Below are 27732 nucleotides of genomic sequence, written 5' to 3' on the forward strand. Positions count from 1 at the left end.
TGGCTCTGCCTTCAGAGCTGGGCTCCCGGCCAGCAGCCGCCGCTCTCCAGCTACCCAGTTCTGAAGGCAGTGCTGCCACCAGCAGCAGCGCAGAAGTAAGGGTAACAGTACTGCAACCTCCTACAATAACCTCGCAACCCCTCCATAACTCTTTTTTGGGTCAGGACCCCTACAGTTACAACACCATGACATTTCAGTTTTAAATAGCTGAAATTGTGAAATTCACAGTTTTTTAAAAAAATCTTATGACCGTGAAATTGACCAAAATGGACTGTGAATTTGGTAGGGCCCTAGTCATATGGGTAATAAGAATATCCAGTTATAATACTAAAAAAAGGTTTGAAAGTAATATAAAACCTCATGCTTAGGGGTTAAGCTAATCTTTATTAGCTGTTAGGACAAGACATTAGTTGGGGGCAGATTATCCCATATATGCTTTCAACAGGATTTATTGCATGTTCCTCTAAAGCATCTAGGCCACTTCTGGAGACAGGTATAGGACTAGATGGACCATGCTATCATTTGTTGGCTGTCGTCATGGGTATCATCATTTGATGATTCTTTAGTGGCCTATGTGAAATGAGTTGGTGGCCAATTTCAGAGACAGGAAATGGGTCTAGCTGGACCATCTCATAATTTGATGGTTGTCAGGCTGGCATAACTGTTGTGGCTGTCATCATTTGATGGCTTTTTGGTGGTCAATGTGGAATGAGCTAGTGGTTTCAGTCCACTACTAGTGTACAGGTGTCCATAGGCAAACTCTTCTAACACAATTGGCACCTTTGACAGTTTCAACAGAGAGAGAGACCTGGGATTCATAGGCATCGTGATGAAACTTTCTTCTCACTTGGTCCCTGCAAATCAGAGTAGGAGATAGCTTTGTGAAGCTTGCATGGCACACCTATTGTGTGGATAAATAATACTCATAATAAACAGAGGACTTCATAAAACTGTCAATTCAATATATTTCTATTATTATTATTTAATATTTATATTGCAGGAGTGTTAAAAAGCCTCAGACAAAATTTGGGCTGAATTGTAGTTGGCACTGTTCCAAAAATCGATAGAGACATGGTCCCAGCCTTAAAGATTTTACAATCTAAAGTTTATGGAGAAAAGATTATTCTGAAGAATGTTTATACTTGCAATCTGGAAACAGTTTACGAAATATTTATGGTAGTGATGCTTAGTTCTTATTTTTCCAGTATTGTCTCCATTACTTATTCTTGAAAATGACTTGCAGTTTAATTTTACAAGTGCACTTTTGTTCATTTGTTCTTTTCAAAGATTTTCAGTCTTGACCTTGGAGGTATATCTGCTATTGTACTGAATGGTTATGATGCCGTAAAAGAATGCCTCGTTCATCAAAGTGAAGTTTTTGCAGACAGACCATCTCTTCCTTTGTTCAAGAAGCTGACAAATATGGGAGGTATGTGCTGCTGTCATGAAAGGGAAGATATTTTCTTATTACATTGGATACTTGCTTTAGATTACTTTCCCAATCTTTTCATCTCCTGTTCCAGAATATTTGACACTTTTCTAAAGATAGTGTCTGGGAAAGAGTCCCATACTTGGGCTGTGTGCCTGAGTAAGGGAAGTAGAATTCTTAAAGTTCGAAAGTTAATGTTCCTATAGTCTGTGGTAGCAGGTTGCAGCATGAGTTCCCTCCCTCCTCACTGGTGATCACACACAACCCAGGGCACTGTTGACTTTGGATTTTTTCAGTCACTTTTTTGACAATGGTCAGGGAAAGAAGTCTATGCAGAAGCTACACTTCTTCATCTGCCACTTCTAGTCTACCAATTGCTCAGTGTTGATCTTTGAATATCTTTTTCTATTGTGTTCTTCCTGCCTCCCATGGAGGTCTAGCCCTTTTTGTGTGTTAATTTGTTTTCTATGAGTTTTTCATCAATGTGGATCCGGGATGATCAATAGGAAGGTGGTCTCACACTGCCATAACCAAAAAAAAAAATTATTAGACCTCACAGTCCAGGAGAATGAATTATTCTATATTTTACAAGAAATAGCATTTCACTGAATTGAGTTGGAATGCTGATTGCCAGTGTCTTGGACTCAGGAGTATTTTCCCTCAGGCTTTAATTACTCAAGTCCAGCTAGCTCTCTTAACGTAGATTGCTTTCTCTTCTATACTACTTTCTGGTCACTGGACTGGGTAATTTTGCCATTCCTCCCTTCCCCCATTCCATTTGAACAGGAGGCAAACATTAATTAACATATTTAAGTAGTAAGAAGAATAACTAAACCAGATTTTGTGTGCACACATCATATATATGCATTCTTGCAAAATAAAGACTAAAATTCTTAGAATACAGAGCTTTGTTTCTCTTTGGATGAGTGGGCTTTTGTTCCATCTCAGCTGTGAAGAAGGCAGTATGATGCCAATGAATTTTACTTTTCATTTGAGATATAGTTGGACCTTGCATTAAAATCTTCATGGCTGTAGACTATTTTCACTCTCATTCAGAGCTCTGTTGCTATCCTTCCCCACTCAAGCAGAATCAAAAAACCATCTCATGCTTTGTCATTCAAAATATAATTTGCTCATTAATTTTTCCTGTACCTATGCCAAACCTAGAAGCATTAAAGAAATTAACTGATCTTTTTGAGAAAGACAAAGGCAGAATTTTGAATCTCTTAATTCACCTTTTAAATTCATGGTAGAATCAATGTTCCAATATAATAACTGAGGTAAAGACAAATAGGGTCTTTTAAACCCTTAGGCTCCTTGAGTTGTCCACAATTGAAGTGTTTTGACTGTGGACCCTCTATTACTTCTTCACTGTTACACAGAGTCTAGATTAATTTTTGGATGTAGGATCTGGACTCTGGGATCCAGCAACAGAAAATCCACCAGAAGCAGTGATATAGTGGTGCAAACCACCCTTGAATCTCACTCCACCCAGAGGTAATGAGTGTCAAGTTGGCAAAATTGGCCCAGACTAGCCATGAGATGTGCTGATTTAGCAGCTCTCCTGAGGCAGCCTTCACTGGTGGGAATCCTGTGAATCTCAGCTGGAATTTAAAGTTGTTCTTCCCTGAGGGAATTCCCACAAGGTAAATACCTTGGTGGCAACTGGCCTTGTAAGCATGGTTGTGTACATATTTTGCAACTGACATAGATAAAACAGGAATAAAGGGGGCAGTTGTCAAATATGAGGCATCATACCGACTTCACCACCTTTAGTTCCAAGTGCAAACCATGTGTCTTAGTTCCAAGTGCAAACCATGACTTTGTTTTGCTAATATAAACACAGAGTTCACATGTAATATATTAAAATTATTTATTAAAAACAATTTCTCCTTCAAGAGAGGAAGAGAGAAAGAAGGAACTACATGGAATAAACACTAGTCAGGTTGCTCAGAGCACTTCAGTGATTACTATGTTGATGAGGGACACCAAATAATCTGTACAGAATAGAATCCACAACAGTATTTTTTTTTCCTCAAGTATTGCACAGCTAAATCGTGGACATGGACATAAACATGAGCACCTGAAAAATGGAAGCCTATACAGAAGTTAGAATTCAACCTTTAACTAGAAATCACTACAGACTACCACTATAGTACTGGTTTCAGAGTAGCAGCCATGTTGGTCTGGGTCCGTAAAAAGAAAAGGAGTACTTGTGGCACCTTAGAGACCAACAAATTTATTAGAACATAAGCTTTTGTGAGCTTTTCCATTGTATGCATCCGATGAAGTGAGCTGTAGCTCACAAAAGCTCATGCTCTAATACATTTGTTAGTCTCTAAGGTGCCACAAGTACTCCTTTTCTTTTCACTAAAGTACTGTGGCTTCAGAATTTTGTCATATGAATTCACTTTGGTTATTTTTTTATATTATTCATTGTCAGTCTAAAATTCAGTTTAAAAACAACATTAGTACATTTTTTTAAATGTCTAACCCAGTGGTGCCCAAACATTTCCTGTTGCACACACACACCCCTTACCAGTAATGGAATCTATCCGCATCCTCCCTCCATTACTGCACAGTTGGCTCAGCAGAAGAGCTTGGGCTAGAGGCAGACCTGGCCTAGGGAGGAAGAGGGAATGAGGGCAGAACTAGGGATGGGGCAGAGTGTAGCTGTGGCTGGAACTGGAGATTAGCTGGAGGTGGAGTGGAACTGGGGCTGGAGCAGAGCTGCAGCTGGGGCCAGAGCTGGACTGGGGGCAGAGCAGGGGACAAAGTGGAATTGCGGCTGTGGGCAGAGTGGGGCTGGGTGGTGCTTCCTCTGCACTTCCTGTGGGGGCTGACCTGGGCCCTGCCATGCGCCCTCCCCCCCTCGAATGTTCCTCCATGCCCTCCTCAGGGGGTATGCCTCACAATTTGGGGACCACTGGTTTAACCTGTTGAACTGCCTAGAAGTATAATAAAATGTAGTCGTCACATAATAAGCTTACCATCAAAGCAATATTTCTTGTTCCATCAACTGACTACCTCCTAGATACCCAAGAGAAAAGATGGGCTTTGTAATGAACACAAAGGGTTAACAATACACACTGGTGGACCAAGCAGTACAAGTAAGGTCTCTTCTTGGAGAATGCCCTGCCATCAGTTTCTCATTTAAACTGAGGGATCTCTGACTTGCGTGTCTTCTCTGATAGCTAATGTAGCAGTATCACACACACAGAGAGAAGCAGTCTCAGAAGTAACTGGGTTTCAAACCATGCAGAACTCTAAAAACTAACAGTTTGAACTAAACTTGAAAATGTATTATTAGGTGTGCAGATTATTGGGTACTGGTATAACATGTACTCTGAGATAAGCAGTGTGGAACACAAAACTCCGTATCAGAAGAAATCAGTTGGTGAAAAAAGGAGGGGAGGAAATCACTGTCAATCATTGTGTCCATAAGAAATAATTCTTCTTCAAATGCTGTCCCTGTGGGTACTCCGCTTAAGATGTCGGTGCATCGCATCACCGTCAATTGGAGATTTTCGGTAGCAGTGTCTGTCAGGGCCGCGCATGCGCAATATTTGTCTCATGGTGCTATTGACACCTTGACTAGCATGCATGACCTGATTGCCCCTCAGTTCCTTCTCAACCATCCTCTGCCTGAGACAGAGCCCCGTAGCGATGTAGAAAGTCAACCTAAAGAAAATAATTAGATTTAGTTAGCAGTTATTAGTGTTAGTTAGGTTTAGTAAGTTACCAGTCTATATATTTCTCATCCCCTTTTCTGTTTCCCTTAAAAAAAAATGTTTAGTTATTCTATTTAAAAATAACCTCAAAAAGGGACATTAAAACATGCCTGGCTCACCAGGTTTCAAAAGATGTTCCTTTTGTAAGGACACAAGGCCATTCACTCTGTGTCCATTACTTATGTGAGTCACACATACCACAAAAGTGAGCTCACTGAAGCACCTTAAAGCCAGAACCAGAAGAGGCAGAGATCTCCAACTTAAACTCATTCTCATGGAGAAATCCCTTCAATCAGCTTCTGAATCTGGACAGCAGAACTCCCCAACCAGAGACTCTCCAGGCAAGTCATCAAATAGTCACTCCTGCAAGAAAGCAAGGAGAAGAGACACATCACCTCAGCAGAGAGCCGTTGAAAAGAAAACAGTCTCCTGCAAGGTCGCTATCCTCAGTGCCAACTTCGCCAAGAGTGAGCACCTTTGATGCACCAGGATCCTCTGGCACCACCTGCACTGGGGCCTCTACTAGCAAGGTTAAGGAGTTGAGAAGCAAACAAAAGCCAAACTCCTTCTCCACGGTACCAACAACACAGTGAAGGCGACGGTACCATAGCCTCTAATGCCAATACCCCCACCTCTGGTGCCTGCAACAGTATTGGCACCGATGGTCACCCGTAAACAATTGGTTCTGACCACAGCACCTTCAAAAACGTCCGCACCAAAGGGTATGGCACTGAAGTCCATGGCACCTGTCATAAATATAAAGGGAAGGGTAACCACCTTTCTGTATACAGTGCTATAAAATCCCTCCTGGCCAGAAGCAAAATCTTTTCACCTGTAAAGGGTTAAGAAGCTACGGTAACCTCCCTGGCATCTGACCCAAAATGACCAATGAACAAGATACTTTCAAATCTTGGGGGGGTGGGGGGGGAGTTTTTTGTCTGTCTGTGTGATACCTTGTCGGGAACAGATCAAGGATGCAAGCCTTCCAACTCTTGTAAAGTTAGTAAGTAATCTAGCTAGAAAATGCGTTAGGTTTTCTTTGTTTTTTAGCTTGTAAATTTGCTGTGCTGGAGGAAATGTGTATTCCTGTTTTTGTGTCTTTTTGTAACTTAAAATTTTGCCTAGAGGGATTCTCTATGTTTTGAATCTGACTGCCTGTAAGATTATCTTCCATTCTGATCTTACAGAGTTGTTCTCATATCCTTTTTTTTTTGTTCTTCTAATAAAGTTCTGATGTTTAAGAATCTGATTGGGTTTTTTGGTCTTAAAAATCCCAGGGGTTTGTGCTCATCTTGTTTATTCTCAAGCCTCCCCTGGAAAGGGGGTGTAAGGGCTTGGGGGGATATTATGGGGAAATAGGAACTCCAAGTGATCCTTTCCCTGTTCTTTGTCTAGAACACTTGGTGGTGGCAGCATTTTACCTAATCCAAGGGCAAAGATTTTGTGCTTTGGGGAAGTTTTTAACCTAAGCTGGTAGAAATAAGCTTAGGGGGGTTTTTCATGCAGGGCCCCACATCTGTACCCTAGAGTTCAGAGTGGGGAAGGAACCCTGACAGCACCGCACCAATTTATGCAACAGGAGGATGCATGGCGGTATCTTCCACCCCACGCTCACCACTATATGGTACCAAGGGGTCACCGGTACCGACGACACTGGAGCAACCTGACTCCCCCATCGTGCCACCATTCTCCAGCAATGAGGAAGACAATCTAGAGGAGGGCATCTTTTCATTGTGCCACTCCTCACTGACTGGTACCGGGCCAATGCTGGGACATATGAGATCTAGAGATCACCGAGACCGAAACATATAGCTGTGGTTCAGACACCCATGGGTGTGCCCACCTATGTTATTCCCAATGCAATGGCTGTAATGAGACACGGGCAACCTACGTGAATCAGTACAACAGACCTCAAAAGAGACACACATGTTCTTTACAACCTCGGTACAGGAGTCATCAGTGGCCCCTGAGGAACTGGAGGACATCAAAGGAGTGGACACAGAACAAGACATGTCACCTAACCATTACTCATCATCATTGCTGGATGAGACTATCATGCCGCCGCTTCCTACAGCTGCAGATGACTTTAAATAATTCCAAGAATTGTTCTGGCATGAAGCACAAAGCCAAAACATCCCATTTGATGAAGTGACCAAGACCCAGCATCAACTTTGAAAGATCCTCCAAACATCATCTACGTCCAAAATAGCACTGCCAATTAGTGATGCGATAATGGAGCCAGCAGAAACAGTATGACATGCACCAGTCACCATTCCCCCTGGTATGTAAAAGAGCTGATAGGAAATAGTATGTCCATAGCTAAAGAAATGGACTTCCTCTTTTCACACCCTCAACCTAATTCATTAGTGGTAGATGTGGTCAATCAAAGAGGAAAACAACCCCAGTACAGGTCCACTCCATAAGACAAAGACTGGAAGAGACTAGATCTATTCAGTCACAAAGTATACTAATCTGAGACTTTGCAATTCCACACAGCTAATTATGCTGCACTCCTCACAAAATAGGACTGCATAAAATACGCAAAACTAAGAGATGTCCTTAACGACAACCCCAAGGAGAGGAAGGAACAAATTTAAGGCAATCCTTAACGAGGGACAGATTATGGCAAGAACAGCACTACAGGCATCCCTTGACATGGCGGACATGATTGTACGAACAACGGCCACAGTGATAGTCATGCACAGAGCATCATGGCTACACTTGTCCAGAATCTGAAGGACTTACAGACAAAGGTAGAAGATTTCCTCTTCAACACAGACAAGTTGTTCTTGGCCAAAACAGGCAAGGTCCTTCATTCCATGAAGGACTCCTGGACAACTCTCTGCATTTTAGGCATATACACACCTTCGAACAGGTATAGGAGATATCAACCATATCAGCGTGGCTAAGAGTACTTTCCAAAGACATTGACCTTCTGATTTCCAGAGACAGAGAGAACACCCACAGAGACGCTGAACCCCACAGTCTCAGCCTACTGACCCAGACTCCATCGGGCAAGACACAATTTTGAAACACTGAACAAGGGTTTGAACGATCTCTCCCACCAACCACCACCATTACAAGTGCCATCTACGCATACCCAGATCTTTGGTCACCAACTGCGCCCATTCTATTCACACTTGGGCATCCATTACTACGAATCAATGGGTCTTGGAAATAATACGATTGGGTTATGCTATTTCCCTCAGGGATGCCATTCCAACAGGATCCACCATAGTGATCACATCCATAGTGATCACAACAGATGCTTGGCAGATCGACTGTGTCACACACTTGAATCAGCATACAATCCAAGGGACGTGGTCTCTCCCAGAGACACACTTACACATCAACCTGCTCGAACTGCTTGTGGTTCACGTGTGTGATCACTTCCTCCCAATGATAAAAAACAAAATAGTAAGAGTCATGACAGACAACATTGCATGTATGCTCCACATAAATCAAGAGGGAGGAGCCTTTTCTCATTCCTTATGCACAGAGACGTATATAAATAAAATTATGGAACTGATGCATAAATCACAAAGTCACCATTACCACTTCATACCTCCCAGGACACAAAGGCAGATGCATTAAGCAGATATTTTTCCCAAGACCACGAATGGGAACGTAATGACAGTATCGTACAACACATATTCCAAATGTGGGGGTTCTGCGTCGACCTATTTGCGACAGCACGAAAAACGAATGTCCTCAGATTTGCTCGTGAGCAGGCCTGAGACCACGATCCCTAGGGGAAGTCTTTCTCATCAGATGGGATGCTCCTCTCCTGTATGTATTCCCACCGATTCCACTAAAATTCAGAGTAATACACAAGATACAGATCGACAAGCCAAAGTCATACTTATAGTTCTGACATGGCCCAGGCAGACCTGGTACCCATACCTGAGGTACATGGCAATGTGTTTGCCACACAATCTCCCTCTGCAACGGGATCTTGTCTCACAAGATGAAGGTCAAGTCCTCCTTCCGAGTCTGGAGAAACTTCACAAGGATGTGGCTCCTCCATGATGAATTTACCTGCTCGGAACAAGTAAAACAGGTGTTAGTAAACAGCAGAAAACCAACCACATGTACCACTTACCTCCAAAAATGGAAGAGATTCTCCTTATGGAAAGCATGTATCTGCACTTAAGGCACCACTCCCATTAGGCTTGGAATACATACTAGAACCAAAGAACTCAGTGCTTTCCACAGGCTTGGCTAGAGTACACCTACCAGCAATTACCGTCTTTCACCATAAGGTTGATGGTGTATCGGTATTTACACACCTGATGACAAAACGTTTTCTCAAAGGCATATAAAATGTGTACCCAGAAATAGGCGAACCCATGAAACTTAAACTTGGTGCTCAAAAGCCTTACCCAGAGACGCTTTCGAGCTACTAGCCACCTGCTCCCTTCTCCACTTATCAATGAAGGTAGTGTTCCTGGTCACAATTACATCCGCAAAAGCAAAATAGAGGCTCTTATGGCTCATCCCCCATACACCATATTCTTCCAGAACATGAGACCACATCCAAAATTTATATCCCAAATATCATCCTCTTTCCACTTCAATCAACCGATTCACTACCTATGTTTTATCCCTAACCTCATGCGAATACACAAGAAACTGTCCTACATATGTTGGGTATCCGACACACGTTAGCATTTTACTTGGACAGAACAAAGCCCTTCCGAAAATCCCCGAGGCTTTTTGTTTCAAAGACAGAGTGTTCCAAAGGCTCTATGGTATCCACTCAGAGAGACTATTGAAATCCATTTCCAACTGCATCCAGATGTGTTACGACCAACTCAAAATGTAACCCGCATCAGGGCATATTCAACAAGATCACTATCTACCCACCCTCCTCCCCTCTGCTTCAGAGTTTGCAGTAAGGACTCTACGGTAGAGAAGAAACTGAGGGTGTTGGGTTGCGCACATGCTAGTCAAGGTGTCAATGGCACTGCAAGACAGCTACTGTTCACGCGTGGTCCTGATGGACACTGCTTTCGAAAATCTCCTATTGATGGTGCCAGGACGCACTGACACCTGAAGTGGAGCCACCCACAGGGGGACACATCTTGAAGAACCTTAGTTACTGCACAAGGTGAGTAACCTTCTCTTCTAAATATTCTTCCATAGCTAAAAGTGTGTCAATATATAAAAAATAAGAGCATAACCCCAACCCCATTCTGTATTACATAGTGTCATAAATATAAAGGGAAGGGTAACAATCTTCCTGTATACAGTACTATATAATCCCTCCTGGCCAGAGGCACAATATCCTTTTACCTGTAAAGGGTTAAGAAGCTCAGATACCCTGGCTGGCATCTGACCAAAAGGACCAATAAGGGGACAAGATACTTTCAAATCTAGGCGGGGAGAAAAGGCTTTTGTCTGTCTATTCTGTGTGCTTGCCAGAGAGAGATCAAGAAAGCAAGCAATCCAACTCCATTAGAATTAGTAAATACTAGCAAGGAAATGTGTTAGTTTACTTTTGTTTTGGCTTGTGATTTTCTCTATGCTGAGAGGAAGGTGTAATCTGGGTTTTCTTTTTGTAACTTTAAAGTTTTTGCCCAAAGGGAAATCCTTTGTGTTTTAAATCTGATTGCTCTGTGAGATCAGCTTCCCTTCTAATTTTACAGAGGTGCTTCTTTTACCTTTTTTCTTTCTAATAAAGTTCTGTTTCTTTTAAGAGCCTGACTGATTTCTCTATGGTCCTAAGACCCAGGGGTTTGGGTCTGTGATCACTTTGTAACGAATTGGTTAGGATATTATTCTCAAGCCTCCCCAGGAAAGGGGGTGTAAGGGCTTGGGGGGATATTTTGGGGGAATAGGAACTCCACGTGGTCCTTTCCCTGATTCTTTGTTAAATCACTTGGTGGTGGGAGCGTACCTCCAAGGGCAAAGAGTTTGTGCCTTGGGGAAGTTTTACCCTAAGCTGGTAGAAATAAGCTTAGGGCGTCTTTCATGTGAGTCCCCACATCTGTACCCTAGAGTTCAGAGTGGGGAGGGAACCCTGACACATAGGAAGGCCTTTATATTAGATAAAACATGAATTGCTATAGTATAATTAAGAAGCCAAGTGCCTGACACTCTGAGATTATAGGTGAGGGTGGGAAAATAAAGGTGCTACCTATCTGTATCCAGAGCCATCCTATATTCACATTGGCATATACACTATGCAACTTATCACTGGGAGACTAAAACAATTAAACTTGTTTTGCTGGTGTGTGTGTGTGTTTTTTTATTTTTGTCTTAGAGACAAAGTGTCTATTATCCCATTTTTTCACAGAGATGTACATAACTCTCATTAGGATTTGAGGGAATTACTAATAAATACACATCATGTTCTGGAATGCAGTCCAGACCAATGAGGGGATATCACTGCCTGCCCTGCAACATTGGGTGTTTTGCAGTATTTGTTGTTGTAGCTCACTATGAACCTACCATCATGCAGGTCACACCCTGAGTGTCTTTGTGCTATACACCCGTGGTTTAGCAGCTCTGACCATCATAGCCTGTGTATAGCCCCATTCTGGTTTTCACTAGTCTTGGTTACTACTTGCAGAGTGACCCCAACACACTTCCAGTCCTGAAACTTCCCAAAATCATGTGCACTATAATGTTCAGCTCTCTCCTAGTAAAAAGAAATAATATAGTTAATTTGCTTCTTTAAGGAGACAAAACGCACCAGTTTCCTACATTAACTGGAGTTGACTTTCACTTTAGTACAAACACAGCACTGTTGGTTTAGATTAATAGTTTTTAATAGATTTTAAGTGAGTTCAAGAATAAAAGATAAAGTTAGATATGGTCACGAGGAAATAAAAGTTTAAACACACATCTAAAACTTATTTTAGCAAGTTTTGGTTGAAGGCTTTGTTCAAGAAGGCCTTTATCACTTTCAGCCTTCTAGCAAGAGGGTGATTTACCCTCTCTTTGATCAGGATCTCTTCCAGAGGCTAGAGGTTCTGGTGCCTTTGACATCTTAAGTGAAAGTGATTAACTTGGGGTTCTCTGACCCTTTTGTTTATAGTCCATTGAATCTCTGAAGTGGATTCTCCTGAACGATACCCCTCAAAGTAAAGTTTATTCAAGCTATGAGGAAGGCAACATGGAGTCTGGTGGTGAAGGAAACTCCATGCTCTTTCTTCCCCTACCTGTGTTTGCTGAAATGCAAATTGTTCTGATTCCTGCCGTCTCCTCCCCTGGCTGTCTTGATGGTCCTGTTTACTACTTACATGTAAACTGGGGTAAACACACATTTCTTTGTTTAAGGATAGACCTGTTTAACAGCTTTTTCCTAGGCAGAGCGGTCTGGTTTTGAACATTTCCTAATAACATCATACAGAAGGAATTAATAACTTTATTGACCAGCTAGTTATTTGTTTTCAAATGATATGTCACAAGGCATATTATTATAATAGTAAAAAGAAAAGGAGTACTTGTGGCACCTTAGAGACTAACACATTTATTAGAGCATAAGCTTTCGTGAGCTACAGCTCAGCTTATGCTCTAATAAATTTGTTAGTCTCTAAGGTGCCACAAGTACTCCTTTTCTTTTTGCGAATACAGACTAACACGGCTGCTACTCTGAAACCTGTCATATTATAATAGTGTGTAGGATGTGTTTTCATATGATACCTCACGAGGCATATTACCACCATATTGTGTAGGCTGTGAATACACACGTGCTTTGGGTCACAATATTCATATATGTTAATGAGGAAATAGACTTCTGAATCTTTCCTGCATTGGAGTGACATTTCCACTAACCAAGACACTGGGGCATCTCTATTTGTGAATTTACTTTTAGAATGGACTGCTGTTTTTCATAGTTTTGTTATCTGTTGAATAAGGATATAGAGCTGTTCATAAAATACTGTTTAAAATGTATTTTCAGGTTTATTGAACTCCAGATATGGTAGAGGATGGACAGAGCATCGCAAGTTGGCTGTAAGCAGCTTTCGTTGTTTTGGATATGGTCAAAAGTCCTTTGAACACAAAATTTCAGAAGAATCCATGTTTTTTCTTGATGCCATTGATACATACAAAGGCAGACCCTTTGATCTTAAACACTTGATAACAAATGCAGTCTCAAACATTACTAATTTGATTATCTTTGGAGAACGTTTTACATATGAAGACACTGAATTTCAGCACATGATAGAGATTTTTAGTGAAAACATTGAATTAGTTGCTAGTGCTTCAGTGTTCTTGTATAATTCTTTTCCCTGGATTGGCATATTACCCTTTGGAAAACATCAACAACTGTTTAAGAATGCAGCTGAAGTCTATAACTTTTTGCTTGAACTTATTGAACGAGTTTCTAAAAACAGGAAGCCTCAGTCACCTCGACATTTCATTGATGCATATTTAGATGAAATGGATCAAAGTGAAAATGATCCAGAGACTACATATTCAACCAAAAATCTAATTTTCTCTGTTGGAGAACTCATCATAGCTGGAACAGAAACCACAACTAATGTTTTAAGATGGGCAGTATTGTTTATGGCTCTTTATCCGAACATTCAAGGTAAGAATTTTTGTCATTTTTGAGGTACTGATATTGTAGCCTTTATGGTGAGATTTGAGAATGCATTTTCAACATGGTGTGTTGGAGTTGCCAATACTAATCCTTAGTAAAAATAACAATTTGTGCGCATTACGCCATTATGTCCCTTTCTTAATGTATTGCAGAAAATTTGCCAATGCTTTTTTTATCTGCAGCTAAAACAGGTATCAAGTTACCATTAGGATAACATTTTAAGGGGTTTTTTGTGTAAGCACTTCAACTTTGAACTTGAACTTTTTTTTAAATAAGGAGAGATTTACTTTTATTATGTGTAGGTTGAACCATATGACGACTCAATACTGGCTGGCTGAAGAACACAATCAGCAAAAAAGTATAAATCAGATTTTGGGTGAACTGAACCATTTTTTAATCCTTAAGTGCATCAATCCATGACAGGTATATGTACTATACACGTATATATATTTACATTGATTGATTGTTAGGGGAAAAAAGACAATATGAGCATTTTAAAACATAACCAGTGTTAGCTTAGTTCTGAAGTACAATGCTAACATGTATTTTTGAAAATGGCCACATTGAAGTTTTAGTGTGGAAGCTTGGACATTAAATGTCATTAGTTAACTTCCTTTATGAGTTCACACACCTTCTGAGAAAAGATTTTTTTCATACCATAACCTTGTAAGTGCTTAGGTTGAACTAAGACTTTTTAATATTTAGGGGAAGAGGCCAGTTAAGTGTCTCAAATATTAATGTGTGAAAAGTTGCTATTTTATATATCATGGGCAACATTTTCTGCTCATGTAAATGGATGCTGCTGCCTTGACCTCAATGAAACTGTGCTTATTAACACCAGCAGAGAATTCTGCTCAGTGTTTAATTTTCATACATTAGTTTAACTGGTTTAACCATGTTCTCCTGTACATCTTGGTGATTCCACAGAAATTGTGATTGTTATTTTGTATGGGGGCCATCACTTAAAATATCTTATACATTTTGGAGGGCCTCTATTTCATCAAAAGGGTTTCCTGAACTCCAAATGTATATGTCCAGGGGATAGCAATATATGTTTGTATGTATGTATATGGCATGAGATAGAAGGGAAAAAACTGAAGGCTAATATTTACCTTCATAACTAGCTATATTTACTCTTTTAATTTCCTCATAATACAGGATCATTCTTACCTTACAAGCAGCATAAAGCATTGCCAACTCCACATACAGGAAGTCACCAGACAAACCCTGAAAAGTCGCTAGATGTAGCTGTTTAAGCACTCAAAAGGAGTCAAATATGTCACCGAACAAAATTCCCAGAGAATTATACATATATATATACACACACACACCCAAGTACAGTCTCAAAATCATTCACAAGCAGCTCAATAGGGTTTAATATAATCCATCCCATGCTCTTACTACATTCTGTTGCATACTGGAAGCAACTACAACAGTACACTGTCATCATAAGGAGAGTGCCCTCTGCTCATTGGGAAGGAAACTGCAGCCCTCTGCTCATTGGGAAGGGCACTCTATACACTGCGGCCCAAGTTGACTGCGGTTGGTTAATTTCAGCTGAGCCTTCCTTTCTTGCCAGCCTGGATTTGAGCTGACAGGTTAGTGAAAGGGAGAACCCAGAACCAGGGGGAAGAGGTCATTCACCTGCCCTGAGCTCGGCACTGCAGGGAGCCAAGAAAGTAGATTTAAAAACAAAAATCTGTTAGCTGGACCCCTTTCCCCCATGTCCAGGGTTTCATTTCTGAAAACAGCTGGGCAGCTAATCCCAGGCCAAGCCAGGGGAAGGAGTAAAGGGGAACTGAAATCAAGCTAGTTCCACCTTTGATCCTGTAGTAAGGGCTTCATTCTGGGAGGCATGGTGCCTGTCTCAGACCACCCCACCTTCCATCCATGCAGCTCTCCTCGCTGGCTAACCTGCCTCCCCCACCCTACCCACTTCATTAGCCATCTTTCCCTGCATCACAGGGTGTGATACCTACTGTGGAGTGGCAAGAAAGAACACATTTGGGTTAAAAACAAACGCTGGCTAATGTGCTGCTCTCTCCAAAGTGCTGCTCTCTCTTAGCAAAGTATTTAATTAGCCTCCACAAACTTATTTTCCTCATCTGCAGATTATAGTGATCTCAGCCCAAGAAGCCCTGGAATGTGATTCCTTCTGAGGACATACTCAATTGAGACATAATGACATTGACTTGGTTTGCAACAGAATGTAGTAAAAAGATCATGAAATGGATTTTAACACTGTTGAGCTGCTTGTGAATGATTTTGTGACTAGATATTGGTGACTTCTTTCTCTGAATGTCACTCTAATTGGCAGTGAAAGTCACGAGATTTGTCACTGATCACTTTGACTCTTATTTTCTTGCAAGGGAAACCAAAAAGTCACTAAATCTAATGACAAAGTTGCTAAGTTGGCAACATACGGGCCTTACAAAAAGAAACATTCTTATTCCCTTCTGCATTAGGTCTTCCCCAAATCATCATCTTCCAACAGGGGATAGAAACTAGGCACTTCTTGGAGTTCTGTCTCTCAGCCAGATCAATCAAGAGGCATTGTACTGTTAAAACACAAAGCAATCCCTCTCCCCTAAAATTCTCCTGTGATCTCAACTACTGTTAGCTCTTGGGAGAAATATAAGCTCAGGATTCAAGTTCAGATTCTTTACATAGCAGTAAATAATATTAATACCCTGCATTTATGCAGATATTTTCCACATGAGGATCTCAACTTGTATCAAAAATACCAGTAAACTACAAAATGCACTAAGGTTCTGGTTTGATCTATCTCATGCACTTTCTTTGGGATGGGAGAGGTTAGTTTCATTTTAAGAACTTGGTAATAGTTCTTCATTGTCTAGATATACTGTGTTGATGCCAGTCAAGCTATATCACTGCTATTGTATGTGATTTAGGGGCTGTCTAATGGCATTAGCAAACACACTGATAAAGTACATTAGAAAAAAAGAGTAAAGGAGCTGTTGCCCTGTTGAGCAAACTATTGTGTGATTTTTCAATGTGCAGTTGATTTAAAGGATCCAATTATATTTTTTTCATTTTTAAAAGAGAGCTTGAAAGAAATAATTAAATTTATATCCCAAAAAGTCAAAAAATTCCAGAATCCATCTTGAGTTGTTCCTCTTACTTTTACCATATTGTGCCTAACTATTTCAAGATTCTTAAAATAGTGGGTGATTTTACACAACATATGTGGTGTACTATCTTGGGATAATTAGATAGATTAAAGTTTAAGTAGCTCTTAATTCTGAATTTTCTATGCATGATCTGCTCTTGTGTTTGATTTTTTCTTTTTGCATTTAATATACTTCATCTTCGCTATCTAGAATGTGATGTTAGTTATCCCAATTCTGATGAACTCCTTGACAGGGGAAACTTATTCAGTAAAGAAAAACATAGGAATCAAGATTATGGCCCTAGTTTGTTGTGAAATTACTATTTCTTTGGGTCTTGAAAAAACTGTCAGCCGTGGAATGAGAGTACCAGAGGAAATTAAAAATTGAAAATATCTACCATACCAGCCTGTTAGGTGCTGCACTCAGTGCTAAGACATTTCTAGTCTTAACACAAAATATTTATGTATTTATTCCTTATAGTTACATTTTAAAGTATTGCACAATAAACTAAAGGCTTTTTTCTCTAACAGGGCAAGTTCATAAAGAAATTGATTTGGTCGTGGGTCCAAACAAAACACCTTCTTTAGAAGAGAAATGCAAAATGCCTTACACTGAAGCAGTTCTACATGAAATTTTAAGGTTCTGTAATATAGCTCCATTAGGTATTTTCCATGCAACTTCTAAGGATACAGTTGTGCGTGGTTATTCTATCCCTGAAGGCACTACAATAATTACAAACCTCTATTCTGTACACTTTGATGAAAAGTACTGGAGTAACCCAGAAGTGTTTTGTCCTGAACGGTTTTTGGACAGCAGTGGGCAGTTCATCAAGAAAGATGCATTTGTTCCTTTTTCACTAGGTAAGAGCTCATGCCTATTCATACATCTATATACAATAGTGTTAACTGATCCACAATAGACAGCATGATGTAAAAAAGCTACACTTACGATAAAACAACTGTTTGTAAAGTTATATTTAATACAGTGCATCAGAGGCTTAGTAATGTCCATAGGTGCTGGAACTAAGGGTGCTGTTGCACCCCCCTGGCTTGAAGTGGTTTCCATTATATACAGGGGTTACAGTTTGGTTCAATGGCTCTCTGCACCCCCACTATATAAATTGTTCCAGCAACACTGGCAAAGTCATGTAATGTTGTCGCCTATATAAATTAAAGGACATTTTGATACAAAAACTGATCATGTCATCTTAATGTTTTATAAGTATGTTTTATCTGAGGATTTTACACAGCCTCTGTCATTGTAGTTTCTAACTGAGTTTTGTTTGTCAGTCAGTTGATGCAGCTAGGCTAAGCAATCATTTGCTGCTTAGATTTTTGTGTGTGCTCAATTTTCATAATCCAGTTTCCATCTTTGAACACTTGATATTGCAAAATCTGAATACCTTATTTTAAATTTGGGTTTAGGATGTCAGCTAATGTTGTTTTTCCGATAGATCACTTTTTGGGAAAATAAATACAACTGATGTGGAGCAGAAATCTAGAGTATTTAGAACTCCTTAATTGATGCTGCAGATGCATTTACTGAATAGAATGTTCTAATTATTCAAATGATCATATAACATGGGCTTTTTTTAATTAAATCAATTGAGCAAATACCAAAACCCTCAAACCCTTCAGACTAAAGCTTTCATTTTAAAGAATCTGGAGAGTGTTTTCAAGCTTTAGAACAAAATAAATTTAATGTCTTACTTGTAATTTAACCTCTTTCTATTTATCTGCTTTAGTATCTTATAACATTGCTTCTTGCCTCTTGTACTTCATCAACTCTGCTAACCTTGACTGTCTATTTAGCTGCTTCTCCCACAAGCACCTTTATGCTTCCAGGCTGCCTATTATGCATGGAATGAGAATTCGTGTATAAAGCCACTACACTATCCTATTTTAGATCCCTCCAAAAGTCCCACTTTTATGTGATATTTGTGGGTAATTACCAACTGATGATTGGCAATAGACTTAAACAAGTGCAATACAGAAATTTAGTGAGTGACAAACATTGATGACAGTAGGCACAATTTTGTTGTCTTTTGCAAAAATCCCATTGATATCATTAGCAATTTTGCCTAAATTAAGACTGCAGAATTCGATCCAGTGGTACTTGTGTTGTCAAAACTACAAATGTTTTTAAAATATGACCCTTAATATAATTTGCACATATCCTTTCCTATTAATCAAACCCAGTATTGTGTCCAAACAGCTCCACTTAGACTGGAAGCAGAAATAACCATTCTTTTTTGAAATGTAAGTGCAAACATAATTATTGTAATTTAAAAATATATATATATATACATATATATATATATATATATATATATATATATATATATATATATATATATATAATATTTTTTTTTTTTCTATTCAGGAAGAAGACATTGTCTTGGAGAACAACTGGCCAGGATGGAAATGTTTTTGTTTTTTACTTCATTACTTCAGCGATTTCACCTGCATTTTCCACATGCTCTGATTCCCAATCTGAAGCCAAAATTAGGCATGACATTACAACCACAGCCATATCTCATCTGTGCTGAAAGACGTTAAAGCATATGCACCAAACTCTCAGCTGGTGTAAATTGGAATAGCTACACTGAATAAATGGAGCTGCACCAACTTACAGCAGCTGAGTATCTGGCCCCATCTTTTATTTATAACTATGTTATTCATAGTCTTGTCAAAAGAACAAGAATTCTAAACACTCTCTGTTAAAGGACTTGCACACAAATTTTGTCTTATTCATAGGCTTTTAGGTATTTCATCTATTTGTATGTAATTTTCACAAAAAAGGCATTAATACTCTTCATGTGTTTAAAGATTCTATTCTCACTTCAAAAATCTAGAGCAGGTTCCATTTCTCGTTTCAACTTTTCAAGATTTCATTGAATTACCCTTGTGACAGGGTTAGGCCAGATGGCTACAGGACAGTGATAGAAGGTAGATATATTAGCCCCAGATTAAGCAGATCCCTTTATTCTGAGTAAGATAATGGGATGTTTCAGAACAATCAGGAAGTTTCTGGAACCAAGTGAGGCAGGCTAATTACGACACCTGGAGCCAATTAAGAAGCTACCAGAATCAATTAGGACAGGCAGGCTAATCAGGGCATCTGGTTTTAAAAAGGACCTCACTTCAGTTAGTGAGGCACGTGCGAGGAGCTAGGAGCAAGAGGCACAAGAAGCTGAGAGTGAGTAGGCGTACTGCTGAAGGACGGCAAAGTACAAACGTTAACCAGACATCAGGAGGAAGGTCCTGTGGTGAGATTAAAGAAGGTGTTGGGCGGAGACCATGGGGAAGTAGCCCAGGGAGTTGTAGCTGTCACACAGCTGTTACAAGAGACACTGTAGACATTTGCAATCCACAGGGCCCTGGGCTGGAACCTGGAGTAGAGGGCTGGCCTGGGTTCCCCCCCATCCTCCTCAACTCCCTATTTGAGACAAGAGGAGGTGATCTGGACCTTGGGTCCCACCACAGGGGAAGGTCCCTAGCCTATCCCCAGACGCACTAGGTCAACCAGCAGAGACTGTGGGGATTGTTTTCCTTCCCTTTCCCCATGCTGGCCAGTGATGAGGTTAGCCGAGTGAACAGCAGGTTTGAGCCTCTAGCAAAAATGGCCAAACAGAGTGCTGCCGTGAATCTCTGAGGCGAGCAAATCCGCCAATAAGCGCAGGACCCACCAAGGCAGAGGAGGAACTTTGTCACACCCTATTTAAAGATTATTAAAAAATTCAGCTACTGCCTCACACAATATTTTCTATTATTCATGATATTTAAATAATGTTGCGAAAAATAGTTTTTAAAGTTTTTAACATAAGCAGAAAACTTTTTAATTTGGGAGAATGTTCTGATAAATTTGGAGAGTTTGGATGAAACCTGTTGCAGTCAGAGTCCTCTCATGAAATCTCAAATAATAAAAAACTGCCCCAAACAAACTTATTTTTAGAGTACTTCATTAAAAATATATTAACCCCAATTTTCATTAAAAACTCCTTTTGAAATATGTTGTAATAAATCCTATCTATCTGTATATTCTTCCTTGACAAATCTCATCTTGCCCACTTGTATCCATTCACAATGCTGCTGCAAAGATCATTTTTCTGGCGTGGCACGACAAGTATATCATCCCTCTTTTTACATCCTTCTGGTTATTCCACATTCGCCACTGCATCAAATAATAGGCACTTTTAAGACACTTCATAGCCTATACCCACCCCTATCCAGCATGCCTTATATGCTGTCAGGATGTTGAATCATACCTCTGCTCTGACAGTTATGACAGCCTTCATTGCCCATTTGTTACATTTTCAAACAAGCACCTTCTTGTGGCTCCCCATGCCATCCTATCTACTGTTAAAAATTTCTAGTAAATTATTTCTAGTTTAACCTGGCATACCTTTAACTTCCAGCTATTGGATTTGTTATACATTTTTCAGCTAGACTGAAGAGCCCTCTATTATCAATTTCTGCTTCTCATGTAAATAAGTACTTATAGACTATGATCAAGTTGCCCCTAAATTGTCAATTTGGTAAGATTGAGCTCCTTGAGTCTTTCACTGGAAAGTGGGATGGGGTTTTTTCCTGTTATTTTAATTCTTGTGGCTCTTCTCTGAACCCCTTCCAGTTTTTCAACATCTTTCTTGAATTGTGAACATCAGATCTGGATGCAGTATTCCAATAGTGATCGATCAGTTCCGAATACAGAGTTAATATAAACTCTCTACTCCTACTCCATATTCTTCTGTTTATAATCCAAGAATCACATTAGCCCAGAAGTTCTTAGACTTTTTGCCAGCACAACCCCATTTTAATAAATTATTTCCTTCTGGGACCCCAGACAGCATAGCAGATGCCATTTTGATCAGCATTAATTATATTACCCTACTTTAATTCTTAATTGAGTCCAGTATCAGCTGTTCCAAAATTTTTGCCAGAATCATTGTCATTCTGTAAAGTCTTGTAATTACTTGGGTCATCGAATTTACTATTTTAAAATACTGTCACAACATTATCTTTCTTCCAATCCTCTGGAAGTTTGCCAGTGTTCCAAGAGTTACTAAAAATCAGGTACTGGACATTACTGATCCAGATTGCTCCTGGGCCAGCACTTTTAAAACCCTTGGATGTATTTTACTCAGACCTGCAGATATCAAAATGTGTAACTTCAATAGTTGCTGTTTAATATCCTCCTGAGTTACTGTTAGAATGGAAAGTATTTATGTCATCATCATGTGATAGGAATACATCATCTGGCTTTTTCCCAAATACAGAACAGAAATATTTGACAGCTTCTGCATTTATTGACAACTCTATCATTTTCATCTTGTAATGGACCAACTCTAGGATTCTTTGTAATCTTAATATACGTAAACTCGTGATTGTCCTTAACCTTGCTGGCCATAGATTTCTTCGTGTGTCCTTTTGTTTCCCTTATTAGTTTTCTGCAATTCCTAGCTTCTAAATTATATTCATTCCTGTCAACTTCCCCATTTTTCCATTAAAAAAATGTAAGTGCCCTCACTTCTCCTTTAAGACAGGATAGCCTTTTCTTCTCATCACAGAATGTAACTATGAAAAAAAAATCCCTCTATGTAAAATTGTTCCCTATGGTGAATTTGCTAATGTTTGTCCAGACTAGTTTTAAGTGTCCCATAGGAGACTATTATGGAGCCTTAGATGTCACTATAGGGAACCTTTCTTAGATTAATCCTAAATTTTACCTTCCTTAATTTCAGCACATTAATCTTAGCTAAACTCCCCTTAGCTATGCCTCCCTCATACCACAACAAACAATTCCTATTCCCCTTTGATGTTGTCTCCCTTCAAATATTTGTAAATTTATGCTCCCTATCCTTGTGCTAAATTTACATATAGTTAGCTTTTTAAATCTGTCCTCAAAATCCAGTACCCAGATCACTTGTTGCTCTTTTCTGGACTCTCTCTAATGTATTAATATCTTTCTGGTAATGAGGTGTCCAGAACTGAAGACAGTGTTTCCAGATACAGTTGCATTAGAACCAGAGAGAAGGGAACTATTACCTTTTTCACTCATAATGTGCTGCCCCTGCATATGCAATTAAAAATATGCAAAAACCTTGGGAAAACTAAGTTGCAAATTCTTGTGTAATTGATTGTCTGTGATTCCTAGTATACTTTTAGTATGACATCTTTTCAGGTTTCTCTTTCCTATTGAGTATCTCTTAAAAATTATTTCCCCTAGATTATGGATTAGTTTAAACTCTCTGTATACCTTGCATCATTTCTCCGTTCTGAGTATTTGTAAGTGAGGGCCAGATCCTGTTACTCCTCTTCATGTAAGTAGTTCCATTAATGTAGGCTTTTCTCTGAATTCCATCTACTGTTCTTTCTTTCTTTCTTTCTTTCTTTCTTTCTACTATTGAGATGCCCAGAATTGAAATCAGTATCGTGGGTGTAGTCTTATCAGGAGCCACATTGTCTTAATGCTGCTTCATGTTCAGCCCAATATTCCATTAGTTTGGCCCTGCCATATCCACAGATGCCAGTTGACAAAAGCAGGCAGATAGCACGCTACTTTGTGAACACAGCTAGTCTACATGAAAATGTGCTCGTATGACAGTTACCTCATCCTTCTTCTCCCCTTCCCTACCTCTTTGTTTGTTCAGCCACTCCTCATAACTTGTCATTAACCTAAATTTCATTGTTTTTAGGGCTGGGACTATCTTTCCTGTGTTGTTACAGTGCCTAACACAGGGGTCAGCAACCTTTCAGAAGTGGGTTTATTCACTCTAATTTAAGGTTTCGTGTGCCAGTAATACATTTTAACATTTTTAGAAGGTCTCTTTCTATAAGTCTATAATATATAACTAAACTATTGTTGTATGTAAAGTAAATAAGGTTTTTAAAATGTTTATGAAGCTTCATTTAAAATTACATTAAAATGCAGATCTTATCAGTTTAGTGTGATCCTTGCCCTTGCTTTTCCTTGCTGAATTTTCCAAAGTCTGGCACGTATTTGGATACTTTAAGCTGCACACAGGCTTCTGAGTGATCAGTTGTTAACTGGCTCTGAGAGGGACAGAGGACAGGTTTTGTGTGTGAAAATACCTGTTCACACAGGTATGTGGATCCAGATGCTGAAAGCATTGCAAATGCAATTTTCTTCAAACAGTTAAATTTCACTGGCAGGGACGTCAGCAGGTTAGAATAGAGGCCCCATGATCTCTCTCAGTAGCTTCAAGTGCACTCCGCAGATCTCCAAACTTTGATGCCCACAATTCTGAGCTTTTTAACTGAATGAGCTGCACTTCGAAATCTTCAGCACCCATCCACTGAAATACAGACAAATCCAAGTTACTGTCATTGAACTTTTCAGGTTTAATTAGAAAAGAAAGCATTGGGCCAAATTGCTGGAAATCTTGAAATCTGTCATAAAATTCTGATTCCAGTTCTTGCATGTATATTCTAATCTCAACATCAAACGCAGTGCGCTGTTCTACGTGGCGTGATAGTGATGTAAGCAGCAAATCAGGACTTAAAAATATCCCATTACAGTGGCGCTGGAACAATTTTGAAGGTGGGGGTGCTGAGCTGTGCCCCCTCTTGCCTGTCTGCACCCCTCACTGCCCCAGGCTGGGGCCAGTGGGCCACAGCTGGGGGCGGCTGCAGGCCGATGGCCAGGACCCCAGGCCGGCAGCGGGCTGAGCGGGGGCCGGCGGACGGAACCCCAGCTGGCAGGGGGCCGGGGGCCGGTAACCCAGGCCAGCAGCGGAGCTCCCGGGACCAGTGGCCAGGACCCAGGCAGCGTGAGTGTCACTGAAAATCGGCATGCGTGCCATAGGTTGCCTATCCCTGGCCTAACATAATGGGTCACATGTCCCCGATTGGGACCTCTAAATACTACTGTAATATAAATAAATTGCAGTCCATTATCACCACTAGGTCTGTCTCCCCACATTATCTATTCTCATATGCAATTATAAATTTTATATAGTATATATAAAGGTCTCTATATCCGCAGTGTCTGTGTGTTTGGATGGATGTTTTGTGTTTAACCATATTATAACTTTTTACATTAGCATTATCATCACATGAAAAACTGTTGGGTTGGAAGACCGAAAAACTACACAATTATTAAAATATAAATAAGAATGTTTAATTAAATACATGTATAGTTAAATTCTTATTTTAGTTCTAATTTATAGATGAGTGCTGGGGCCAGATTTTCTGTGGGTATTACCCTAAATTCTGTGTGCCAAAACAGAAGCTGATGCTGCACATTTCAAGTGTTCTTGAAATTTCTGTTTTTCTACAGTTCTGTGCTTAACAATCTGTTTTTGTAGGTTATCCATCTCCTTTAAACTAGGGGGCACAACCCAATTTGTCATTCCTAAAGCTATAACAGTATCATGAAAAATTACTAAATATTAAACCTACTAACTAAAATTTGGCAATTTTCTTGAAATATTAACCTTACAGTAGAAGGGAGAAATAGCTTTTGAGAAACCAAATCAGTATTATGTCTGGAATATGGAATTAGAAAATACAGAAATCAGGAGAACAGAAATTAGACCCAAAAATGTCTTTGCTCTTTGTTTCTGCATATGTTACTTCTTACTGTGTGATACAAACTCCAGAAATATCATAAAGGTGGGAGCCATTTTGACTCAAAAATATTTTAGAAGAAATTTGCATTACTAAGAGACTGCAGATTACAATGCTGTTCTCCTGAATGCTTCATTCATGGATGAGGAGATCTGTCTTTTCATGAGATCTAGAATTTCTTACCTTGTATCCACAAACTTAGTCTAGTATGCCATACGTTACAGTCCCTTCCGTTCTGTAAGAAGGATTATCACTGCATCTCTGAAAGCAAGGAGGTAAAGAAGCGAAGTTATATCTCCCAGGGAGTATTTAAACCCAAGCTTAACCTTACCCAGGAAGTCTTCATTGGACGCATGGGAACCCTGCAGTCCTTTGTTAGCAATGTTCCTTCTTTCATTCCAGTTCTCTGGCCCAAGAAGAAAGAAGCCAAGAAAGAGTACAATGACAACTAGAAAAATGAGTCATAGAAGACCACCACCTGAAAACAAAGAAAAACACTTTGTTTCAAGTGCAGGCTCTCAGAGGAAGAGATTTTAGTACAATCTTTCAGATTGCTGGGTTCTCCCTCTTGAGAGGGACAGGTCCTCTTTCTGATGGTTGGCAGCTTACCAGCCCCAGTTCATCACCATCACCAATGTGGGTGACAAATGGCAGGTCCTTTCTTGTTGTGGGCATTAACTTCTCAACTGAACCCTAAAGGGCAGGTCCTTTCTGGTGGCAAGCGTCCCCGTTGCCTTGATATAACCGCTTTCTACTGTCCTCTTCTACTTTTTTCACCTTGGCTCATTCACTGTTACCTCCATCTCTTCCTCAAAAAGGAAGCACTTGGGAAATGCCCTGTGACAGGGTCAGGCCAGATGGCTACAGGAGAGTGATAGAAGGCAGATATATTAGCCCCAGGTTAAGTAGGTCCCTTTTCCCTGGGTAAGGTAACAGGGAAGGTTCTAGAACAATCAGGAACTTTCTGGAAACAATTAAGGCAGACAGGCTGATTAGAACACCTGCAGCCAATCAAGAAACTGCTAGAATCAAGACAGGCAGGCTAATCAGGGCTCCTGGTTTTAAAAAGGAGCTCACTTCAGTTTGTGGTGCGTGTGCGAGGAGCAAGAGGCGCAAGAAGCTGAGAGTGAGTCGGCATACTACTGGAAGACTGAGAAGTACAAGCATTATCAGACCTCAGAAGGAAGGTCCTGTGGTGAGAATAAAGAAGGTGTTGGGAGGAGGCCATGGGGAAGTAGCCCAGGGAGTTGTAGCTGTCATGCAGCTGTTACAGGAGCCACTGTAGACAGCTGCAATCCACAGGGCCCTGGGCTGGAATCCAGAGTCCACAGGGCCCTGAGCGGGCCCGGCTTCCCCACCATCTCCCCCAACTCCCTACTTGATACTGGAGGAGTTGACCTGAACTGTGGGTTCCACCAGAGGGGAAGGTCTCTGGCCTGTTACCCGATCCACTTGGTGGATCGGCAGAGACTGCAAGGATTGTTCTTCCTTTTCCCTATGCTGGCCAGTGATGAGGCTAACTGGGTTAACAGCAGATTTGAGCCATGAAAGTGGCCAAACTGAGGGCTGCTGTGAACCTCTGAGGTGAGCAAATCTGCCAATAAGTGCAGGACCCACCAAGGCAGAGAAGGAACTTTGTCACAGCCTTTAATCCTGACTTCCCTTTCCCCCTCCCACTACTGTTTATCTAGGGCTGCAAGTGCAATGTGGGGTTTCTCTTTGTGTTTTTTCTCTTCCTTCACTGTGATTTTTCCTGGCAGTATAAACTCTTCCTCTACTCGGTACAGAGAATGTGAGCACTCTGGGTAGCCTCCTAGCTTTGGTGCACACAACCAGCCCTTATCCCCTCCAGCTTTGAAATGCAAGTTTGTGCATTAAGATGGCTGATCTAGCAACCCTACTCATTTTCTGTCCCCTTTAAAGTTGTGAACTTCTTCTGGCTACTATCTCAATGTTCCCTCCCCAGAGTCCTTTTTTCTTCCAAGAGTGTGTCTAGCCTGCAGCTGGGAGGTGATATTCTCAGCAGGGTAGACAGACTCATGCCTACTCTAGCAGAGCTAGCATGCTAAAAATAGCAGTGTGGACATTGCAGTAAGGACAGCTGCTCAGGCTAGCTACCCTAATCCAAGCCCCCCTGATTAGCTGGGTCCAAGCTCAGGTAGCTAGCTCGAGCTGCTGCCTGGGCCACAACATCCACTTGTAGGGGCCAGCTGCCATTCCTCCTTTTGTGTATGGTTCATATATTGGGTACAAATTTACCCTAATTGTAAACTCAACTGTAAAAACTTAGTGAAAG

The 27732-nt window shown here is 40.4% G+C and overlaps 1 protein-coding gene and 1 long non-coding RNA gene across 3 annotated transcripts in view; one reads left to right on the forward strand and one right to left on the reverse strand.

The window, feature by feature from the left end:
* LOC119857155 (vitamin D 25-hydroxylase) overlaps window positions 1–23797 on the forward strand; it is a 42034-nt gene extending 18237 nt beyond the window's left edge. The window contains exons 2-5 of the mRNA XM_038405657.2: window positions 1288–1429; window positions 13070–13702; window positions 17376–17705; window positions 19228–23797. Coding sequence (XP_038261585.1) covers window positions 1288–1429; window positions 13070–13702; window positions 17376–17705; window positions 19228–19403 — 1281 coding nt within the window. The 3' untranslated portion in view covers window positions 19404–23797. The remainder of the gene's footprint in view (window positions 1–1287; window positions 1430–13069; window positions 13703–17375; window positions 17706–19227) is intronic.
* LOC122460839 lies at window positions 4406–26350 on the reverse strand. 2 transcript variants are annotated; one of them, XR_006282392.1, is made up of 3 exons: window positions 25768–26350; window positions 9064–9198; window positions 4406–5110 (listed from the first exon to the last, which is right to left on the reverse strand). It is a non-coding gene; the product is annotated as an uncharacterized LOC122460839 (long non-coding RNA). The 2 variants fall into 2 exon arrangements; XR_006282393.1 differs by lacking the exon at window positions 25768–26350 and adding an exon at window positions 11614–12588.
* Between the last annotated feature and the right edge of the window lie 1382 nt (window positions 26351–27732).

Source organism: Dermochelys coriacea, chromosome 6 (genome assembly GCF_009764565.3).
Source record: "Dermochelys coriacea isolate rDerCor1 chromosome 6, rDerCor1.pri.v4, whole genome shotgun sequence".
Lineage (NCBI taxonomy): Eukaryota > Metazoa > Chordata > Testudines > Dermochelyidae > Dermochelys > Dermochelys coriacea.